This window comes from Carcharhinus amblyrhynchos, chromosome 18 (assembly GCF_965287045.1).
Source record: "Carcharhinus amblyrhynchos chromosome 18, sCarAmb.v2.hapA, whole genome shotgun sequence".
Classification (NCBI taxonomy): domain Eukaryota; kingdom Metazoa; phylum Chordata; class Chondrichthyes; order Carcharhiniformes; family Carcharhinidae; genus Carcharhinus; species Carcharhinus amblyrhynchos.
Window position 1 is genome coordinate 55,471,472 of NC_137341.1, and position 22,534 is coordinate 55,494,005.

A 22,534-nucleotide genomic window follows, 5' to 3' on the forward strand; every position below is an offset into this window, starting at 1 on the left:
AATATAGATTAAAGATGTTGGTATTGTTCACACACACACAGCTCCCATTCCCTGTGTTTAATATAGATTAAAGATGTTGGTATTGTTCACACACACACAGCTCCCATTCCCTGTGTTTAATATAGATTAAAGATGTTGGTATTGTTCACACACACACAGCTCCCATTCCCTGTGTTTAATATAGATTAACGATGTTGGTATTGTTCACACACACAGCTCCCAGTCCCTGTGTTTAATATAGATTAAAGATGTTTGTATTGTTCACACACACACAGCTCCCATTCCCTGTGTTTAATATAGATTAAAGATGTTGGTATTGTTCACACACACACAGCTCCCAGTCCCTGTGTTTAATATAGATTAAAGATGTTGGTATCGTTCACACACACACAGCTCCCAGTCCCTGTGTTTAATATAGATTAAAGATGTTGGTATTGTTCATACACACAGCTCCCATTCCCTGTGTTTAATATAGATTAAAGATGTTGGTATTGTTCACACACACACAGCTCCCAGTCCCTGTGTTTAATATAGATTAAAGATGTTGGTATTGTTCATACAGACACAGCTCCCATTCCCTGTGTTTAATATAGATTAAAGATGTTGGTATTGTTCACACACACACAGCTCCCATTCCCTGTGTTTAATATAGATTAAAGATGTTGGTATTGTTCACACACACACAGCTCCCATTCCCTGTGTTTAATATAGATTAAAGATGTTGGTATTGTTCACACACACACAGCTCCCATTCCCTGTGTTTAATATAGATTAAAGATGTTGGTATTGTTCACACACACACAGCTCCCATTCCCTGTGTTTAATATAGATTAAAGATGTTGGTATTGTTCACACACACACAGCTCCCATTCCCTGTGTTTAATATAGATTAAAGATGTTGGTATTGTTCACACACACACAGCTCCCATTCCCTGTGTTTAATATAGATTAAAGATGTTGGTATTGTTCACACACACACAGCTCCCAGACCCTGTGTTTGTTTTAACAGTTTAATAAAATCCCAGAGGGGATTTTTTAAATGTTGTTCTAATGATGCCAATTGTTTACCACTAACCACAGACAAGCTGAAAGATGTTATTCAGCACTGAGTGCTGATCAAACACTCTTGCTGACTGGTTTTAATCCCCGAATTTTGAAGTAATTTACACTGAGACCAGACTGGATTGGAGTTTGAGGGAAGCTCCATGAGAACATTCCCTGCCCAGGCGGTGGTTATTCCCCGGGATTTGGGGAATGCTGAGGGACACTTTTCCCGGAGTTCCCCTCCCTCCGGGAGGAACATTCCTCAACTCCTTCCCGGGCCGGCGCTTCCCGCTCGCCCAGGCCGCTTCCAGAACCTTCCTGCCGCCAGGCCCAGGCCCGGGACAGTCCGTCCGCCCGCCCGCTCCGGCCGGTCCCCCCGCTCACTCCGGCCGGTCCCCCCCCCGCTCACTCCGGCCAGTCCCCCCCGCCCGGCGCCTCACTCACCGGAGCTCTTGCCGATCTTTGAGGGGCCCTGATTGCCCTGCATGGCGCCGGGTTGAGATCCGCTCCCTCTCCCTCAGGTAGGTGCTCAGGTGAAGCCGCCCTTTTCCGGTCAGCTCGAGAACAGCGGCTCACAACCGCTCCGGACCCTCACACTCACTGTCCCTCACACCGACTCAACTCACACTCACTGTACCTCACACTGACTCAACTCACACTCATTGTCCCTCACACTCACTCAACTCACACTCACTGTCCCTCACACCGACTAAACTCACACTCACTGTACCTCACACTGACTCAACTCACACTCATTGTCCCTCACACTCACTCAACTCACACTCACTGTCCCTCACACCGACTAAACTCACACTCACTGTACCTCACACTGACTCAACTCACACTCACTGTCCCTCACACTCACTGTCCCTCACACCGACTAAACTCACACTGACTCAACTCACACTCACTGTCCCTCACACCGACTAAACTCACACTCACTGTACCTCACACCGACTCAACTCACACTCACTGTACCTCACACCGACTAAACTCACTCACTGTACCTCACACCGACTAAACACACTCACTGTACCTCACACCGACTCAACTCACACTCACTGTCCCTCACACCGACTAAACTCACAATCACTGTACCTCACACCCACTCAACTCACACTCACTGTACCTCACACTGACTAAACTCACACTCACTGTACCTCACACCGACTAAACTCACACTCACTGTACCTCACACCGACTAAACTCACACTCACTGTACCTCACACTGACTAAACTCACACTCACTGTCCCTCACACTGACTCAACTCACACTCACTGTCCCTCACACTGACTAAACTCACACTGACTCAACTCACACTCACTGTCCCTCACACCGACTAAACTCACACTCACTGTCCCTCACACTGACTCAACTCACACTCACTGTCCCTCACACTGACTAAACTCACACTGACTCAACTCACACTCACTGTCCCTCACACCGACTAAACTCACACTCACTGTACCTCACACTGACTCAACTCACACTCACTGTACCTCACACTGACTCAACTCACACTCACTGTCCCTCACACCGACTAAACTCACTCACTGTACCTCACACCGACTAAACTCACTCACTGTACCTCACACCGACTAAACACACTCACTGTACCTCACACTGACTCAACTCACACTCACTGTCCCTCACACCGACTAAACTCACTCACTGTACCTCACACCGACTAAACACACTCACTGTACCTCACACCGACTCAACTCACACTCACTGTCCCTCACACCGACTAAACTCACACTCACTGTACCTCACACCGACTCAACTCACACTCACTGTACCTCACACTGACTAAACCTTTTCCCCAGCTATAACTTCTGCCCTTCGGTATATGCTTATCCCTTTCCATCGCTAAGGTAAACGTAACTGAATTGTGGTCACTATCACCAAAGTGCTCACCTACCTTCAAGTCTAACACCTGGTCTGGTCTGGTTCATTACCCAAAGGTAAAAAGGGCAAGGTGCAGAATGTAGTGTTACAGTCACAGCGAGGGTGTAGAGAAAGATCAACTTACTGCGAGGTAGGTCCGTTCAAAAGTCTGACAGCAGCAGGGAAGAAGCTGTTCTTGAGTCTGTTGGTACGTGACCTCAGACTTTTGTATCTTTTTCCTGGCTGAAGAAGGTGGAAGAGGGAATGTCCGGGGTGCATGAGATCCTTAATTATGCTGGTTGCTTTGCCAAGCAGTGGGAAATGTAGACAGAGTCAATGGATGGGAGGCTGGTTTGCGTGATGGATTGGGCTACATTCACAATCTTTTGTAATTTCTTGCGGTCTTGGGCACAGCAGGAGCCCATACCAAGCTGTGATATAACCAGAAAGAATGCTTTCTGTGGTGTATCTGTAAACGTTGGTGAGAGTTGGAAGTAACATGCAAAATTTCTTTAGTCTTCTGAGAAAGTAAAAGCATTGGTGGGCTTTCTTAACTATAGCGTCGGCATGGGGGGAACTAGAACAGGTTGTTGGTGATCTGGACACCTAAAAACTTGAAACTCTCGACCCTTTCTACTTCGTCCCCATTGATGTAGACAGGGGCATGTTCTCCTTTATACTTCCTGAAGTTGATGACAACCTCCTTTGTTTTGTTGACGTTGAGGGAGGGATTATTGTCGTTGCACCAATTCATCAGATTCTCTATTTCATTCCTGTACTCTGTCTTGTCATGGTTTGCAATCTGACCCACTACGGTGGTGTTGTCAGCACAGTTGAATATCGAGTTGGAGGGGAATTTGGTCACACACAGGTGTATAAGAATATAGTTGGGGGCTGAGAACATAACCTTGTGGGGCACTGGTGTTGTGGATGATCGTGGAAGAGGTGTTGCCTCTCCTTATTGTTTGTGCTCTGCAAGTTCGGAAGTTCAACATCCAGTCGCTGAGGGAGGAGCCAAGGCCCAGGCAATGGAGTTTGGAGATGAGTTTCATAGGAATAATGGTGTTGAAAGCTGAGCTTTAGTCAATAAATGGGAGTCTGACATAGGTCTTTGTTATCTACGTGTTCCAGGGTTGGTGCAGAACTGTGGACCTGTTGCAGCACTAATTGAACTGTAGTGGGTCCAGGCAGTCTGGGAGACTGGAATTAATTTGTGCCACAACTAACCTTCTGAAGCAATCCGTAGTGATGGATGTCAGAGCCACCAGACAACAGTCATTAACGAATGGTTGTTGGTAGTTCCGGAGTATAGATGTTTCAGTAAGAGTAGGGAAGGTATTTAAAAAAAGCTGGAGGAGTAGCATTGTTAATCAAGGATAGTTTAACAGCTGCTGAGAGGCATTTCGAGGGGGATCTGTCTACTGAGGTAATATGGGCTGAAGTTAGAAATAGGAAAGGATCGGTCACATTGTCAGGAGTTTTCTATAGGCCTCCAAATAGTTTTAGAGATGTGGAGGGGGAAATGGCAAAGCAGATAATGGATTGGTGTGGAGGTCACAGGGTAGTTATCATGGGTGATTTTAACTTTCCAAATATTGATTGGAACCTTTATAGGTTGAATAGTTCGAATGGGACCTTTTTGTACAGAGTGTGCAGGAGGGTTTCCTGACACAATATGTGGATAAGACAACGAGGTGGAGCTACATTGGACTCACTACTGGGTAATGAACTGGGCCAAGTGTTAAATTTGTTTGTGGGGGAGCACTTTGGAGATAGTGACCACAATTCAGTGTCCTTCATTATTGCAATGACGAGGGATAGGGTCACACGGCAGGGCAAGGCTTATAATTGGGGCAGGGGTAATTATGATGCAATTAGGGAAGAACTAGGGAGCATAAGATGGAAACAGAAACTCAGGTATGGGCACAAACTAAAAGTGGAGCTTTTTCAAGGAACAAATGCTGCATGTCCCTGATAGGTATGTCCCTGTCAGGCAGGGAGGAAATGGCCGAGTGAGGGAACCATGGTTCACAAAGGAGGTTGAATGCCTTTTTGAAAGGAAAAAGGAAGCATATTGTAAGGATGAGAAAACAAGGTTCAGTTGGGTCGCTTGAGGGTTACAAGGTAGCTAGGAATGAGTTTAAAAAAAGGGCTTAGGAGAGCTAGGAGGAGGCATGAGAAGTCCTTGGCAGGACACATCAACATAAGAACATAAGAAATAGGAGCAGAAGTAGGCCATCTGGCCCTTCGAGCCTGCCCCGCCATTCAATAAGATCATGGCTGATCTGTCGTGGCTCAGTTCCACTTTCCCGCCCTCTCCCCATAACCCTTAATCCCTTCTCTTATCAAAAACCCATCAACCCGCTTCTTAAAAATATTTAGCGAGGCAGCCTCCACCACTTCAACAGGCAGAGAATTCCAGAGATTCACCACCCTTTGAGTGAAGAAGTTCCTCCTCAACTCCGTTCTGAACCGCCCCCCCTTTATCTTGAGGCTGTGCCCCCTAGTCCTACTGTCTTTTTTGAGCGGGAAGAGTCTTTCCACCTCTATCCTATCCATCCCATTCATCATCTTATACGTCTCAATGAGATCTCCCCTCATTCTTCTAAACTCTAACGAGTACAAGCCTAGTTTATTCAGCCTCTCCTCATAGCTCAACCCCCTCAACTCCGGTATCAGCCTAGTAAACCTCCTCTGCACTCCCTCCAAGGCCAAAATATCCTTGCGCAGGTGCGGCGCCCAAAACTGCACACAGTACTCCAGCTGCGGCCTCACCAATGCCCTATACAGCTGCAGCAAGACCTCCCTACTTTTATATTCAATCCCCTTCGCTATGAAGGCCAGCATCCCATTCGCCTTCCTGACCACCTGCTGCACCTGCAGGCTGGGTTTTTGCGACTCATGCACAAGGACCCCGAGGTCCCTCTGCACCGTCGCCTGCTGCAGTTTTTCGCCACGTAAGTAATAGTCCTTCCTACCATTCTTCCTACCAAAGTGGACCACCTCACACTTGCCAACATTAAATTCCATTTGCCATTTCCTGGCCCATTCGCCCAGCCTATCTAGATCCTTCTGCAGACTCTCCACACCCTCCGCACAATTTGCCTTTCCCCCAATCTTGGTGTCATCAGCAAATTTCGACACCCTACACTCGGTTCCCTCCTCCAGATCATCTATATAAATGGTAAATAGCTGAGGCCCCAGCACCGACCCCTGGGGCACCCCACTAGTCACCAACCGCCAATCCGAATAGCACCCATTGACACTCAAGGAAAGCCCCAAGGCTTTTTACTCTTATGTGAGAAATAAAAGAATGACCAGGGTGAGGTTAGGGCCAGTCAAGGATAGTCGTGGAACTTGTGCATGGAGTCAGAAGAGATGGGTGAGGCATTGAATGAATACTTTTCAGTGCTCACTAAGGAGAGGGGCCATGATTTTGAGGATGAGTGTGTGATACAGGCTGATAGGATGGAGGAGGTAGATGTTCTGAGGGAAGATGTATTAACAATTTTGAAAAACCTGAGGGTCAATAAAGCTAGATGGGATACATCCTAGGATACTTTGGGAGGCAAGGGATGAGATGCGGAGCCTTTAGCTTTGATCTTTGGGTCCTCACTGTCCATGGGGATTGTGCCAGAGGACTGGAGAGTGGCAAATGTTGTTCCCGTCTTCAAGAAAGGAAACAGGAATGACCCTGGTGATTATAGGCCGGTTAGTCTTACTTTGGTGGTTGGTAAGTTAATGGAAAGGGTCCTGAGGGATAGGATTTATGATCATTTGGAAAAATGCAGTTTAATCCGGGATTCTCAGCATGGTTTCGTGAGGGGTAACTCCTGCCTCACAAATTTGATTGAATTCTTTGAGGAGGTAACTAAATGTGTAGACAAAGGTAAAGCAGTTGATGTCATATACATGGATTTTAGTAAGACGTTTGATAAGGTTCCCCATGGTAGGCTCATGAAGAAAGTAAGGAGGTGTGGAATAGAAGGAAATTTAGCGGATTGGATAAGTAACTGTCTGTCTCATAGAAGACAGAGGGTGGTGGTAGAAGGAAAATTTTCAGACTGGAGGCCAGTTACCAGCGGTGTACCACAGGGGTCAGTGCTGGGTCCTCTGCTATTTTTGATTTTTATCAATGACTTGGAAGAGGGGGCTAAAGGGTGGGTTTGTAAATTTTTCTGATGACACCAAGATTGGTGGAGTAGTGGATGAGGTGGAGGGCTCTTGTAGGCTGCAAAGAGACATTAATAGGATGCAGAGCTGGGCAGAAAAGTGGCTGGTGGAGTTTAACCCTGATAAGTGTGAGGTGATTCATTTTGGTAGGACAAATTTGAATGCAGATTACAGGGTCAATGGCAGGGTTCTGAGGAATGTGGAGGAACAGAGGTCTTGGGGTTCATATCCACAGATCTCTGAAGGTGGATAGAGTCGTGAAGAAGGCTTATTGTGTGTTAGCGTTTATTAACAGGGGGTTTGAAGTTGAGTCATGGGGTTGTACTGCAACTGTACAGGACCTTGGTGAGACCACATTTGGAATATTGTGTGCCGTGCTGGTCACCTCACTGTAAGAAGGATGTGGAAGCATTGGAGAGAGTGCAGAGGAGATTTGCCAGGATGCTGCCTGGTTTGGAGGGTAAGTCTTATGAGAAAAGGTTGAAAGAGCTGGGGCTTTTCTCTTTAGGGCAGAGGAGGATGAGAGGTGACTTAGAGGTTTATAAGATGATGAGAGGGATTGATAGAGTGGACGTGCAAAGACTATTCCTCGGGTGGATGTAGCTGTTACTAGGGGGCATAACTATAAGGTTCATGGTGGGAGATATAGGAGGGATATCCGAGGTAGATTCTTTACTCAGAGAGTGGTTGGAGTGTGAAATGGACTGTCTGCTGTGATGGTGGAGTCGGACACTTTAGGAACTTTCAAGCGGTTATTGAATAGGCACATGGAACACACCAGAATGATAGGGAGTGGAATAGCTTGATCTAGGGTTCGGACATAGCTTGGCACAACATCAAGGGCCAAAGGGCCTGTACTGTGCTGTGTTCTGTATTCTATGTTATAAGGCACACTGCTTGGCTTTTCTTTAGTACCAGGATCCTGATTGCCTTCTTGAAGCAGATAGGGACCTCAGATTGTTGTAAAGAGAGGTTGAAGATGTCTGCGAATCCCCTGCCAGCTGATCCGTGCAGAATCTGGGTGCTTGTCCAGGTACCCCATCCAGGCCAGTTGCTTTCCGTGGGTTGACATTCGAGAAAGCTGCCCTGACATCTGCAATGATAACCTCATACAGGTTCATCTCGGGCCGAGGGCGTGTTCTCACTGACCTCTTGCTCAAAATGGGTATCGAATGCATTGAGCTCACCAGGGAGAGGTGTGTTGGAGCTGGCGATATTACACACCTTCATAACGCCTGTTATGTCTTGCAGAATTTGCCATAGTTGGCGGGAGTCCATGTGGCTGACCTGGGACTCTAGTTCCTGTTCTGTTCAAAATTGCAAGAAACTACAAAGGGTCATGAACAAAGCCCAGTCCATCACCCAAACCAGCCTCCCACCCATTGACACTGTCTATACTTTCATTGCCTTGGAAAAGCAGCCAGCATAATTAACTACTCCATGCAACCTGGCCATAGTCTTCCACCTTCTTCCATTGGGAAAAAGATACAAAAGTCTCAGGATGTGTACCAACCAATTCAAGAACAGTTTCTTCCCTGCTGCCATCAGACTTTTGAATGGACCTACCTCAACTAAAGTGATCTTTTTCTACACCCTAGCTACGACTGTAATACTACATTCTGCACTGTCTACTTTCCTTCTCTGTGAATGGTATGCTTTAAATAGTGTGCAAAAAAAAACTTTCACTGTATACCAATAAATGTGACAATAATAAATCAAATCAAAAGCTAAAAACATACTGGCTACAGCTAAACACTGAATTCAACTAAACATGCAGACTCCAGAGAAACACAGACTTCGCTGGCAGAAAGGGTTTAAACGAGCTTCCCTTCAGCCTTCCAAAAAATCTAGTAAACCTTCTCCGAACTGCTCAAAATTCATTTACATCTTTCCTAGAAACCATAGAAAATTTACAGCTCAGAAGCAAATAAGGAGACCAATACTGTATTCACTCCAGATGTGATCTTACCATTCCCCTATATCTGTCCACTCTTGTATTTAATCTCCCTCACAATTAACAGTAGCATTCTATTAACTTTGTTAATTACTTTTTAGTTTATTGATAGGATGTGGGCATCACTGGCTGGGCCAGCATTTATTGCCCAATTTTAATTGCTTGCTCTTGAACTGGGTTTCAGATGGAATACAGTAACGGCCACATTTCTGTGGACCAGGAGTCAAATGTAGACCAGATCAGGTAAGGAACAAAGAACAGTACAGAAACAGGCCCTTTGGCCCACCAAGTCTCGTATTGAATGTTTCCTCACCTCTACGTGGTCCATATCCCTCTATTCTCTGCCTATTCATGTATCTATCCAGATGCCTCTTTGAATGTTGTTATAGAATCTGCTTCCACCACCTCCTCCATTAGTGCGTTCCAGACATTCACCGCCCTCTGTGTGGAAAAACTTGCCCCTTTCATTTCTTTTAAGCTTTCCCCCTCTCACTCAACCTATGCGCCTTAGTATTTGACCCTTTGACCCTGGGAAAAAGACTGACTATCCACCCTATCCAAGCCTCTCATAATCTTGTAAACCTCTATCAGGTCCTCCCTCATCCTCCGATGTTCCAGTGAAAACAATCCAAGTTTATCCAAACTTTCTTCATAGTCCATATCCTCCAAACCAGGCAACATCCTGGTAAATCACTTCTGCACTCTTTCCAATGCATCAACATCTTTCTGCGAGCGCAGCGACCAGAATTGTACACAATACTCCAACTGCAGCCTAACCAAAATCTTATACAGCTGCAACATAGAATATAGAACATTACAGCGCAGAACAGGCCCTTCGGCCCACGATGTTGCGCCGACCAGTTAAAAAACAATGACCCTCTAACCTAAACCAATCCCTTTTCATCCATAAACCTACCCACGGATCTGTTAAACGCCCCCAAACTAGGCGCATTTACAACTGCAGCAGGCAGGGCATTCCAATCCCTCACCACCCTCTGGGTAAAGAACCTACCCCTGACATCCGTCCTATAACTACCCCCCCTTAATTTAAAGCCATGCCCCCTCGTGCTAGCTTTCTCCATCCGAGGAAAAAGGCTATCACTATCCACCCTATCTAAACCTCTAATCATCTTATATGTTTCAATAAGATCCCCTCTCAGCCGCCTTCTTTCTAGCGAAAACAACCCCAAATCCCTCAGTCTCTCCTCATAGGACCTCCCCTCCATACCAGGCAACATCTTGGTAAACCTCCTCTGCACCCTCTCCAAAGCCTCCACATCCTTCCTATAATGTGGGGACCAGAACTGCACACAATACTCCAAGTGCGGCCGCACCAGAGTTGTGTACAGTTGCAACATGACGCTGCGACTCCTAAATTCAATCCCCCTACCAATAAACGCCAAGACACCGTATACCTTCTTAACAACCTTATCTACTTGATTCCCAACTTTCAGGGATCTATGTACACATACACCTAGATCCCTCTGTTCATCCACACTATTCAGAGTCCTCCCGTTAGCCCTATACTCAACACATCTGTTATTCCTACCAAAGTGAATTACCTCACACTTCTCCGCATTAAACTCCATCCGCCACCTCTCGGCCCAGCTCTGCAACCTGTCTAAGTCTCCCTGCAAACTATGACACCCTTCCTCACAATCTACCACACCTCCGACTTTGGTGTCATCAGCAAATTTACTAATCCACCCAACTATACCCTCATCCAGATCATTAATAAAAATTACAAACAGCAGTGGCCCCAAAACAGATCCCTGAGGCACACCACTCGTAACTGAACTCCATGACGAATATTTACCATCAACCACCACCCTCTGTCTCCTATCTGCTAGTCAATTCCTGATCCAATTTCCTAGATTACCCTCAATCCCATCTGCATTTTCTGCAGAAGCCTACCATGGTGAACCTTATCAAACGCCTTACTAAAATCCATATATACCACGTCAACTGCCTTACCCCCATCCACCTCTTTGGTCACTTTCTCAAAAAACTCAATAAGGTTAGTAAGGCACGACCTACCCGCTACAAAACCATGCTGACTATCTCCAATCAATTCATTACTCTCCAAATAACTATAAATCCTATCCCTAATAATTTTTTCTAAAACCTTGCCCACAACAGAAGTAAGACTCACCGGTCTATAATTCCCAGGGAAGTCTCTGTTCCCCTTCTTAAACAATGGGACAACATTCGCTATCCTCCAATCTTCCGGCACTATACCTGAGACCAACGACGACCTGAAGATCAGAGCCAGAGGCTCTGCAATCACCTCTCTTGCCTCCCAGAGAATCCTAGGGTAAATCCCGTCCGGACCAGGGGACTTATCTATTTTCAAACCCTCAAGAGTATCCAGCACATCCCCCTTATCAACTGCAATACTGTCTAGTTTACACCCCTGTAACCCAGTGTTCTCCTCAGCTACATTCATGTCCCCCTGCCTGAACACCGAAGAGAAATATTGGTTCAATGCCTCTCCAATCTCTTCCGGTTCCACACACAACTTCCCTCTGCTGTCTGTAACTGGCCCTAATCTTGCCCTAACCAACCTTCTGTTCTTAACATACCTATAGAATGCCTTAGGATTCTCCTTAATCCTATCAGCCAAAGTCTTCTCATGTCCTCTTTTAGCCCTTCTTAACTCACTCTTCAACTCCCTCCTAGCCAATCAAAACTTCCTAGTGCACTACCTGAGCCCTCAAGTCTCATCCGAACATAAGCCTCCTTTTTCTTTTTAACCAACGAATCAACTTTTTTAGTGCACCACGGTTCCCTAGCTCTACCAATTCCTCCTTGCCTGACAGGGACATACCTATCAAGGACTCGCAGTAGCTGCTCCTTGAAAAAACTCCACATTTCGGACGTTCCCAGTCCCTGTAGTCTCCTAGTCCAACCTATGCTTCCTAATTCTCTCCTAATAGCCTCATAATTACCCTTCCCCCAGCTAAAACTACTGACCCAAGGTTCATGCCTATCCCTTTCCATCACTAAGGTGAACGTAACCAAATTGTGGTCACTATCACCAAAATGCACACCAACTTCCAAGTCTAGCACCTGGTCTGGCTCATTTCCCAGCACCAAATCCAATATAGCCTCACCTCTAGTTGGCCTATCTACATACTGAGTCAAAAAACCTTCCTGCACGCTTTGTACAAAAACTGACCCCTCTAACGAGCTAGAGCTATAGCAATTCCAATCAATATTAGTAAAATTAAAGTCCCCCATAACAATTACCCTATTACTTTCACTCCTAACCAGGATCGTCTCCGCAATCCTTTCCTCAACCTCTCTAGAACTTTTAGGAGGTCTATAAAAGACTCCCAACAGGGTGACCTCTCCTCTCCTATTTCTAATCTCAGCCCATACTACCTCAACAGACAAGTCCTCATCAAACTTCCTCTCTGACACTGTGATACAATCCTTGACTAATAATGCTACCCCTCCCCCCCTTCTACCTCCTTCTCTACTCCGACTGAAGCATTTGAACCCCGGAACCTGCAACAACCATTCCTGACCCTGCTCTATCCATGTCTCTGAAATGGCCACAACATCAAAGTCCCAGGTACTGATCCACGCTGCAAGTTCATCCACTTTATTGCGAATACTCCTCGCATTAAAGTATACGCATTTCAAACCCTGCTCCGCCCCACCCCCACGATGCCTTGCATTGCAGTCCCCATCTATGCCCCCCTCACTTTCACCCCCTCTACTCAGGATCCCACCCCCCCTCCAAATCAGTTTAAACCTCCCTGCATAGCCTTTGCAAATTTACCCCCCAGGATATTGGTCCCCCTTTGATTCAGGTGTAGACCATCACTCCTGTAGAGGTCCCACCTTCCCCAGAATGAGCCCCAATTGCTCAAGTACCTGAACCCCTCCCTCCTGCACCATCCCCCCAGCCACGAGTTCAAACTTTCCCTCTCTCTATTCCGCTCTAAACTATCCCGTGGCACAGGCAAGAGTCCCGAGATAACCACTCTTTCTGACTTGGCCTTTAGTTTCCACCCCAACTCCATAAATTTCTGCTTAATATCCCCTTCCCTTAACCTCCCTATGTCACGCGTCCCCACATGAACTATAACTTGGGGTTGATCTCCCTCTCCCCTAAGAGTCCTGAATACCCTTTCCGATACATCCCGGACCCCAGCTTCTGGGAGGCAACACACCAGCCCTGGGTCCCTACCATTACCTCTGACTCTCCTATCTGTCCCCCTAACTGTGGAGTCCCCAATCACTAGACCCAATCTTTTACATCCCCTAACCACCTGAGCCTTCACAACAGGCTCACCTCCAGAGACCTGCTCCCTTTGGCTATCCCCAGTTGATTCCTCCTCAACTGTAGCCTCCAGGACCGAAAACCTATTTTGGAGGGGAACAGCCCCAGGGGATTGTCCCCCCAATTGCTTCTTTCCCCTCTTCCTGGCAGTTACCCAAGACTCATTTCTAGGACTGACTGTCTTCTTATAACTCCTATCGATGTCCGCCTCTGCCTCCCAAATTATGCGGTGTTCCTCTAATTCCACCTCCAGCTCCTTAACACGCTCCTCCAGAAGCTGCAATCGAACACACTTCCTACAGGTAAAATCACCAGAAACACTACTGGTGTCCCTCACTACATACATCCCACAGGAGATGCAGCTTACTGCCCGAACTGCCATCCCTGAAACAATTACCAGCAGAAAAAAAAATAAAAAAAAACTTCCCACACACTTATAAATAGGTTAGAGGAGGTGGGAGGGTGGGATTCTCTACCAGTGTAGAGGATCGGGTATCCTCTCTGCACTAATTTATAGGGTCAGGGACCCGAGAAATAAAAACTACAACTACCGGTAAGCGTCCTAGTGACGACTTCCGGTTTCTAACTAATTTTAAAAAAAACCGCCGATACTCGCGACTTTAAACTAGAAATAACAAGTTAAAAAATATAAACAGAAAATGTACCTTTCTTGCGGCCTCCTCACACGCTCAAAAATCGCTGCCTCTCGATGCTGCTCCTCAGGAACAATGGGAACATGATTTTCCCATTCCTATACTCAATGCCCCGACCGATGAAGGCCAGCATGCCATACGATTTCTTGACCACCTTGTCCACCTGAGTTGCCACCATCAGGGAACTGTGGATCTGCACATCTAGATCCCTCTGTGTGTTAATATTTCTAAGGGTTCTACCATTTACTGTGTACTTTCCTTCTGCAGTAGACCTTCCAAATTGCATCATCTCACATTTGTCCAGGTTAAATTTCCATCTGCCATCCTTCGGCCCAGGTCTCCAGCAATTTATATCCTGCTATATCCTCTGACAATCCTCCTTGCTGTCCATTACTCCCCAATTTTGTATTATCTGCAAATTTACTTATCAGACCACCTACATTTTCCCCCAAATCATTTATACATATTACAAACAATAGAGGCCCCAACACTGATCCTTGTGGAACACCACTTGTCACAGACCTCCAGTTAGAAAAGTATCCTTCTACAGCTACTCTCTGCTTTCTCTGCCCAAGCCTGTTTGGTATCCATCTTACCAGTTCACCATGGATTCCATATGACTTCAGGATGGCAGATTTCCTTCCCTGAAGGACGTTAGTGAACCTGGTAGGTTTTTTCACAATAAATCATAGTCCTTATTAGATTTTTAATACCAGACTTTTATTGAATTCAAATTTTGCTGTCAGACATGGTAGGATTCGAACTCAGGTCCCTAGAGCGTTGCCCTGGATTATTAATCCAGTGACATTAACACTATGCCACTGCTTCCCCAGTATGCAGCAGCTGCATTCTATTGTGATTCATGAATTAGGACATCCAGATCCCCCTGCATCTCAGAACTCTGCAATCTCTCACTGTTTAGATAACATGACCCTTTTTTTATTCATCCCGCCAAAATGGGCATCATCATATTTTCCCACATTATACTCTGTGGGTGGCATCGTGGCACAATGGTTAGCACTGCTGCCTCACATCATCAGAGACCTTGGTTCAATTCTGGCCTTGGGTCACTGTGTGGAGTTTGCATGTTCTCCACATTGTGTGCGTTTCCTCCAGATGCTCTGGTATCCTCCCACAGTCCAAAGATGTGCAGGTTAGGTTAATTGGACATGCTAAATTGACCCTCGTGTCAGGGGGATAAGCAGGGTAAATGTGAGGGGTTATGAGAATAGAGCCTAGGTGGGATTGTGGTCGGTGCCGACTCAATGGGCCAAATAGCCTCCTTCTGCACTGTAGCAATTATATGATTTGCCAGATCTTTATCACTCAACTAATCTATCTAAATCCCTTTGCAGACTCTTGGTTTTCTTCACAATTTACTTTCATCTAAATTATTTATATAAATTGTAAAAGAGTTGAAGCCCCAGTACTGATTCCTGTGGCATACCTCCCGTCACTTCTCAAATGAGTTGTTTATCTCTACACTCTGTTTTTTGTTAGATAGCCAAACTTCTATCCATGCTAATACTCCTGTGTCTAATACTCTTGGCTCTGTCTCCTTCATTCCCTACAATAAGGAAACACCATGTTCTGAAATAAAGCTGCCAACATTTTGGATGATTGCTTTGCCTCTCCCCTCATTTGGGTTTCCACCTCTTCTGATCTTGTAACTCTTCTGCTCAGAAGAAAACACAGGGATGATGTAGCACCATGAATTTTAAGGGCTAAAATGGAAAATATAGGGTTAAGGAAGGAAAGAAGTTTCATTTATGTACAATATTCCATGACCTCAGGATATCTCAGAGATTTTGTAGCCTATGAAGTTCTTATTTTCCAACATAGTCATTCTTGGAAAAGTGCTGTGAAAATTCGAGTTTGTCAAAACACTGTAGATTTGTTGCAACTTAGCATCTTCCAACTAAATATTAAGAAGCCCAAGATCATGGTCTCTACCTCCGGCAAAAAGTTCTGTTCCTTCAAACCTCCACAATGAGCCTGTCAGGTTGCATCAGATTCTTTACAAGCATATTACTTTATTCAACCCAGAACTGAGTTTCTGATCCCATCTTCTTTCAATCATAAAGCCAGCCTACTTTTGCCTGAATGACATTGTTTACCTCTGCCACTTCAGCTTCTGAAAACCTTGTACGTATAGCCGTCAGATTTAACCACACCAATGCATTGATTGTCAGATAAGCAGTCTTACATGAAAAGGGTGGAGAAAAGCTGGTTATCATCCACACAGCTGCAGAAATGGACACATCATATGACAGAATAAATGACAGATGCAACCATGGATTTTTCAACAAATCACCCAGGTGTTAGTCCCAGTGTGACTTTGTCTTTTTCACAAGGGTTTCAAATCTCCTTTGGAGATCTTGCTTTGGAATTTGCAATAAAAATTCACTCCTTCTCAGAGGTTTAATAATGGTCCATCCACAGGGTTCAGTCTTGCCTTTTGAGATTCCTTCTCTGGGGTTCTGGATTATGGTCAGCACCAGCTCACAAGCCAGATCCATGCATACGGGATGGTTCTCTGGAGCAATACTGAGGAACCAACAAGGGAGCAGGCCATCTTGGACTGGCTATTATGCAATGAGAAAGGATTAGTTGGCAATCTAGTTGTGAGAGAACCCATGGGGAACAAGTGACCATAATGTAGTAGAATTCTATGTCAAGGTGGATAGTGATGTAGTTGATTCTGAGACCAGGGTCCTGAATCTCAATAAAGGTAACTATGATGGTATGAGGCATGAATTAGCCGTGATGGACTAGGAAACATTACTGAAAGGAAAGACAGTGGACAGGCAACGGCAGGCATTTAAAAAACAAATAGGTGAACTCCAGAAGCTGTTTATTCCTGGTTGGCACAAGAGTGGTAAGGGAATTGTGGCCAAACCATGGCTTACAAGGGAAATTAGAGATAGTATGCTTCTTCTTTGAATCTAATACTAATTGGCAAGAAAAGATAATAGGTCTGAGGATTGGGAGCAGTTTAAAATTCAGCAAAGGGGGACCAAGGTACCGATTAAGAAGGGAAAAATAGAGTATGAAAGTAAGTTAGCGAGGAACATAAAAATAGATTATAAAATTTTTATAGGTATGTAAGGAGAAAAAGATTGCCAAAAAAGAATGTAGGTCCCTATAGGGGGTTTGTAAGGTAGCCAGGTATTGCCGAAATTTCTGACGTTACAAAACTCATGAAAGCAAGTGTTTCATTTTAAAAACATGACTTCCTTTAACGATTATAGGGAGAAATTATCAAAGAGTCCTAGGCCCCTTGAGACGCAGAGTAGCAAGATGTCTCTAATAAGTTCTGATGTATACAGTTCAACTTAGATCAATTGTATATTTTCTTATCAGATACATCTGCCTTTCATTAGTTTCATTAGTTTTCGTGTTCAATGTACACAAATCAACAATAATGTCCGTCATATACTCTAGCCAATTGCACCTTATCTTCTGGTATAATGGTATTTCTTTTGCTATAAAATCCAGATGTAATTTCCCATTTTGGCTAACTCAACATCTTGTATCCCTTAGTAACCAGATGCCTGGGCACTAAGTTCAAAATTAACATTCCCACAAATTTCCCTTCAGGTCACTGTCAACTCAAACTAACACATGATCCCACATCCAGGCATGCATCCATCTTATCTAGACAGTGAATAAGCCTATTCATAAAGTTGCCCTGAGTGTTACACCATTAGATACTCTGCTGATAAAACATACATATTTCCAAGGTTTTATTATTCCCTGAGAATGTGGTTCTTTCTGAATGCCCTTTACCATCATACCTTGTGGAATTCTGCCTTTGGCTAATGCGAACAATGATCTTCATGTAAAGTTAAAGCACATGGGATAGCAGGTAATGTTTTGAGATGGATAGAAAGCTGGTTAGCAGATAGGAAGCAAAGAATTGGCATAAATGGGTCTTTTTCTGATTGGCAGTCAGTGACTAATAGGGTTCCGCAGGGATCTGTGCACGGATCCCAACTGTTCACGTTGTATATTAATGATTTGGAAGTAGGAACTGAATGTATTTTCACCAAATTTGCAGATGGTACAAAGTTGGTTGGGAGGGTGAGCTGTGACGAGGATGTAGCGATGCTTCAGTGTAATTTGGACAGGCTGAGTGTGTGGACATCTGCATGGCAGATGCAGTATAATGTGAATAAATGTGAGGTTATCCACTTTGGTAACAATAATAGGAAGACAGATTATTACTTGAATGGGTGCAAATGAGAGAGGTGGATACTCAGCAAGACCTTGGGTGTCCTTATGCATCAGTCACTGAAAACATGCAGGTACAGCAGGCAGTAAAAAAGGCAAATGGTATGTTGGCCTTCATAGCGAGAGGATTTGAGTATAGAGATAGGGATGTTTTGCTGCAATTGTTCAGGGTGTTGGTGAGACCACACCTGGAGTATTGTGTGCAGTTTTGGTGTCCTTATCTGAGGAAGGATGTGCTTGTTACTGAGGGACTGCAATAAAGGTTTACCAGGCTGATTCCTGGGATGGCAGGTCTGTCATATGAGAAGAGACTAAATTGGTTAGGATTATACTCACTGGAGTTTAGAAGAGTGAGAGGGATCTCATAGAAACTTATAAAATTCTAACAGGACTAGACAGGGTAGATTCACAAAGAATGTGCCCATTGGTGGGGGTGCCCAGAACCACAGGATCAGAGTTTGAGGATAAGGGATAAACCTTTTAGAACTGAGGTGAGGAGAAATTTCTTCACCCAGAGGGTGGTGGATGTGTGGAATTCAGTCCCACAGAAAGTAGTTGAGGCCAAAACATTGTGTGATTTCAAGAAGAAATTAGATATCGCTAAAGGGGCTAAAGAGATCAAGAGATATGGGGGGGAAGAGGGGATTAGGACATTGAATTGGATGATCAGCCATGATGAAGATGAATGGTGGAGCAGGGTCGAAGGGCCGAATGGCCTCCTGCTTCTGGTTTCTGTGTTTTTATGGCTGTGCCAAAAAAATCCAAGTCCTCTTCACATAAAGTCTTTAGCTTTTTCTAATTTTTTAACTTTCCCTGATTTTTTAAAACTTAACTTAAATGACCTTCCTCTCCATCCTTTCCTGTTGACTGCTATCCATTTCCCTCTACTCTTTCTCCAATACCATTCTCACATAAATCCTGCTTCTAGTTTCTATGTTATCACTAGACTATCAATCCAGAAATTCAGCTAATATTCTGGGGAGCCAGATTTGAATCTCGCCGTGGCTGATGGTGGAGTTTGAACTGAATAAAAAATATCTGGAATTAAGAATCTACTGATGACCATAAAACCATTGTCAATTGTTGGAAAAACTCATCTGATTCATTAATGTCCTTTAGGGAAGGGAATCTGCCTACTCTTCCCCCCCACCTTCCTCCCCCACCCTCCTCCCCCCCACACACAGACTGAGTGAGTGTGTTCACGACTCATTAATGACATGTAAACTATGCCATTAATATTTAAGTTGGTTGACACTCTTTCTGGGCTGATTTCAGCAACAAAACAAAGCCGATAAGATTGGGAGAGTCGGAAAACTGGGCGCATTTCTGAATTTTTGCCTTCCACCCGATCTTACCACCTTGCCTTGCTGACATTTAGATGGGACGAGGTCAAAAGATCGCAGCTGTAATGTCTGAGTGTCTGACTTAGCTCAGTCGATTGGACAGCTGGTTTATGACACAGTGAGACCCCACCAGCATGGGTTCAATTCCCATACCGGCTGAGGTTATTCATGAAGGTCCTGCCCCTCTTCTGAGGTGTGGTAATCCTCAGATTAAATCACAACCAGTCAGCTATCCCCTTCAAAGGGGAGACTAGCCTATGGTCATTTACCTTTAGTGTCCAGCAATGGCACAACATTTACAGCTGAGGAGTTCCACCAGTTTGTCAGGTCAAATGGGATACGCCATGTTTGATCAACCCCTTAACACCCAATCTCAAATGGCTTAACAGAGCGAGCCGTACAGACATTTAAAGCTTCTCTGAAGAAGCAAACTCAGAGGACACTAACTTTATACTTGGCAGGTTTCTTGTTCTATAATACTGCTCTGAATGTGACCACCAGGGTTACATCAGCTGAATTATTAATGAGGGCGATGCCCACAAACCCACTTGGATTTGATGTTTCCAGATTTATCAGGGAGAAAAGAGGCTGGACAAATCTCCCAGAAAGAAGATGGACCATGACTGGGAGACCGGAGACCGAGCCTTTGAGGTCAATGATCTTGTTATGATGAGAACGTTTGGCAATGGACCGGCCTGGATGTCAGGAAGAATTGTAGAGAGAATGAGACTAGTTTCATACACGTTAGAAGTACAAGGTCACTGTAAAAAAAACCATGTGGATTATTTGAGGAAGGGAGCTGAGCCTGATCCAGTGAACCAAAGGGGCGTTCTCTCTGCAGACTCATTTACCAGGTATGGAACCAGGGATACCCGCAACTTGTGTGGGGCTGAGGCAGCCTCTGGCTTCTGTAGCCAAGGAGGGAGAAGCCATCGGGAAAGATGCGGACCCTGAGCTGATGTTTGCCTCTGGCGGTCTGGGTTCAGTGGTTGCTGAGGCATCCTGTATTGAGTTGCAGCATTCCAGTCCAGGAGTCTCCAGATCGACTGACTTTGTGAATGGATTTTCCTTTGGTCTCCCTAATGTGTTATTGTGTCTGTGTGCCTGTGTGTGATGTTGTTTCTCTTTTGTTTTCGTGCATAGGTGGACTCTTGTTGGGGGATGGAGAGTGGTAATGTGGTCCCTTTAAGCGGGGCTCCCATGCGGGGCTATATGATTGGGCCAGGCCCAATAGAACAGGCGTGAGGGAAGCCAAGCCAGTCAGCAGCAAGGCCACACGTTCTGGGACTGGGAGAATCTCAGTTGGAGCTTGGGAAGAGAAGACAGAAGACCTGTGCATACGTTCTGTCAGCCCCTTAATAGTTGATATAGTTTAATAAACCCTTCTTGTTGTTGGAGCCACATCAAGTCACCTCCAAATATTACAGATACTATTGTTATAATCCAGAAAGCCAGGTGGTGAAATCCGGAAATGGAGCTAATCTTTACAAACCTCTATCGAAATTTATTTTACAAAGAAATGCATTACAAACATGTCCACTCTTGTCCAAAAACAAGTTTCAATCTGTTCCTTTTTGACTGAATGAATCTCCAGTTAATTCCCCCCACCTGTATTTATTTAAATATAGTTAACATGATGTGTCCCAGTTAGATCCCTGAGCTGTAAAGGTAAAGTCAAAATGTAACTACATTTAGTTACAAGAATCAAAGCAGTATAGCCGAAACAATGCATAGCAGTACTTCCTGTTTTACAGGATGCTGATATTGGCATCGTCTGTTGGGTAACACGGGCAGATATGCAGGCTACCATTCATGAATTGCTGGATAAACCAGATCAGTGTGATGCTTTCACAGAAGTTCCCTGTTTAGATCCCCCAGGCTTAGTTAGACATCCCAAGTCAAATGACAAAGACTGTACCCCCAACATGTGTTGGAATGGTAAAATAAAGTCATGATGTGGATAATATTGAAAAACACTCTCATAAGAACAAGATATGGCACTCGACTCATTGATCAATTGTTCCGATGCACCACAGCGAAAAACCACACCAACCTCCTCAGGAGAAAATCACGGGACACGGTGGACAGAGTACCCTTCATCGTCCAGCACTTCCCCGGCGCAGAGAAGCTACAACATCTTCTCCAAGCCTTCAACATGACATTGATGAAGATGAACATCTTCAGAGCAGAGTTCCGAAAGCTTGTGGTACCAAATAGACCTGTTGGACTTTAATCTGGTGTTGTGAGACTTCTTACTAAAAGAAAATCAGCCAGGATTTCCATTCTTGATTGCCACCAGCGACCCCTGCTGGAAAGATCACACTAAGCAGAATCGTGTTATCTGTGCTGCTGCCGAATACAGTTCCTTCTGCAGCACTGAAACTGCTGGTTTATAGCAGTGAGATCGATGAAGACCAGCCAGGATGGACATTAACCATGTGTGTGCTTGTCATATTTAACTGAACATTTTGATAGAATTGTTGCTCAGTGCCAGAAACTAGTTTCACCAGGGGGTTAAAATCACGGGGAACAGTGTCAGATTGAGTCTGAGTTTGTCTGTTTTTTGAATGTTGTGTGCACTCAAATATAGAGCCTTTCAGTTTTATACTCTCTGTCTGTTTATTATTTTCTATATTCATACCTTTCCCTCTTGACTTGTGTCTATTCTTTGGTTTACCACATCATCCCAAATTTGATTCCTTGTGCCACACTTTAGTTTAAAGTCCAACAGGTTTATTTGGACTTTAACCTGGTGTTGTGAGGCTTCTTACTATGCCCACCCCAATCCAACACCAGCAACTCCACATCATTATGATTATGAGGGCTATGGACAGGGTGAGTGGGGAGCAACTGTTCCCCTTGGTTGAGGGGTCAATCACGAGGGGGCAGAGTTTTAGGATAAGGAGCAGGAGATTCAGAGGAGATTTGAGAAAAAACCTTTTCACTCAGAGGGTG

At 44.9% G+C, this 22,534-nt stretch overlaps 1 protein-coding gene and 1 long non-coding RNA gene across 2 annotated transcripts in view; one reads left to right on the forward strand and one right to left on the reverse strand.

The window, feature by feature from the left end:
• tmc7 (transmembrane channel like 7) overlaps positions 1-1,602 on the reverse strand; it is an 86,821-nt gene extending 85,219 nt beyond the window's left edge. Inside the window, exon 1 of the mRNA XM_080207053.1 lies at positions 1,489-1,602. Within this exon, the coding sequence (XP_080063179.1) occupies positions 1,489-1,531 (43 nt within the window). The 5' untranslated portion in view covers positions 1,532-1,602. The remainder of the gene's footprint in view (positions 1-1,488) is intronic.
• LOC145355142 (uncharacterized) lies at positions 1,483-22,153 on the forward strand. Its single transcript, XR_013888926.1, has 3 exons — positions 1,483-1,565; positions 9,244-9,302; positions 20,723-22,153. It is a non-coding gene; the product is annotated as an uncharacterized LOC145355142 (long non-coding RNA).
• Positions 22,154-22,534: the final 381 nt, after the last annotated feature.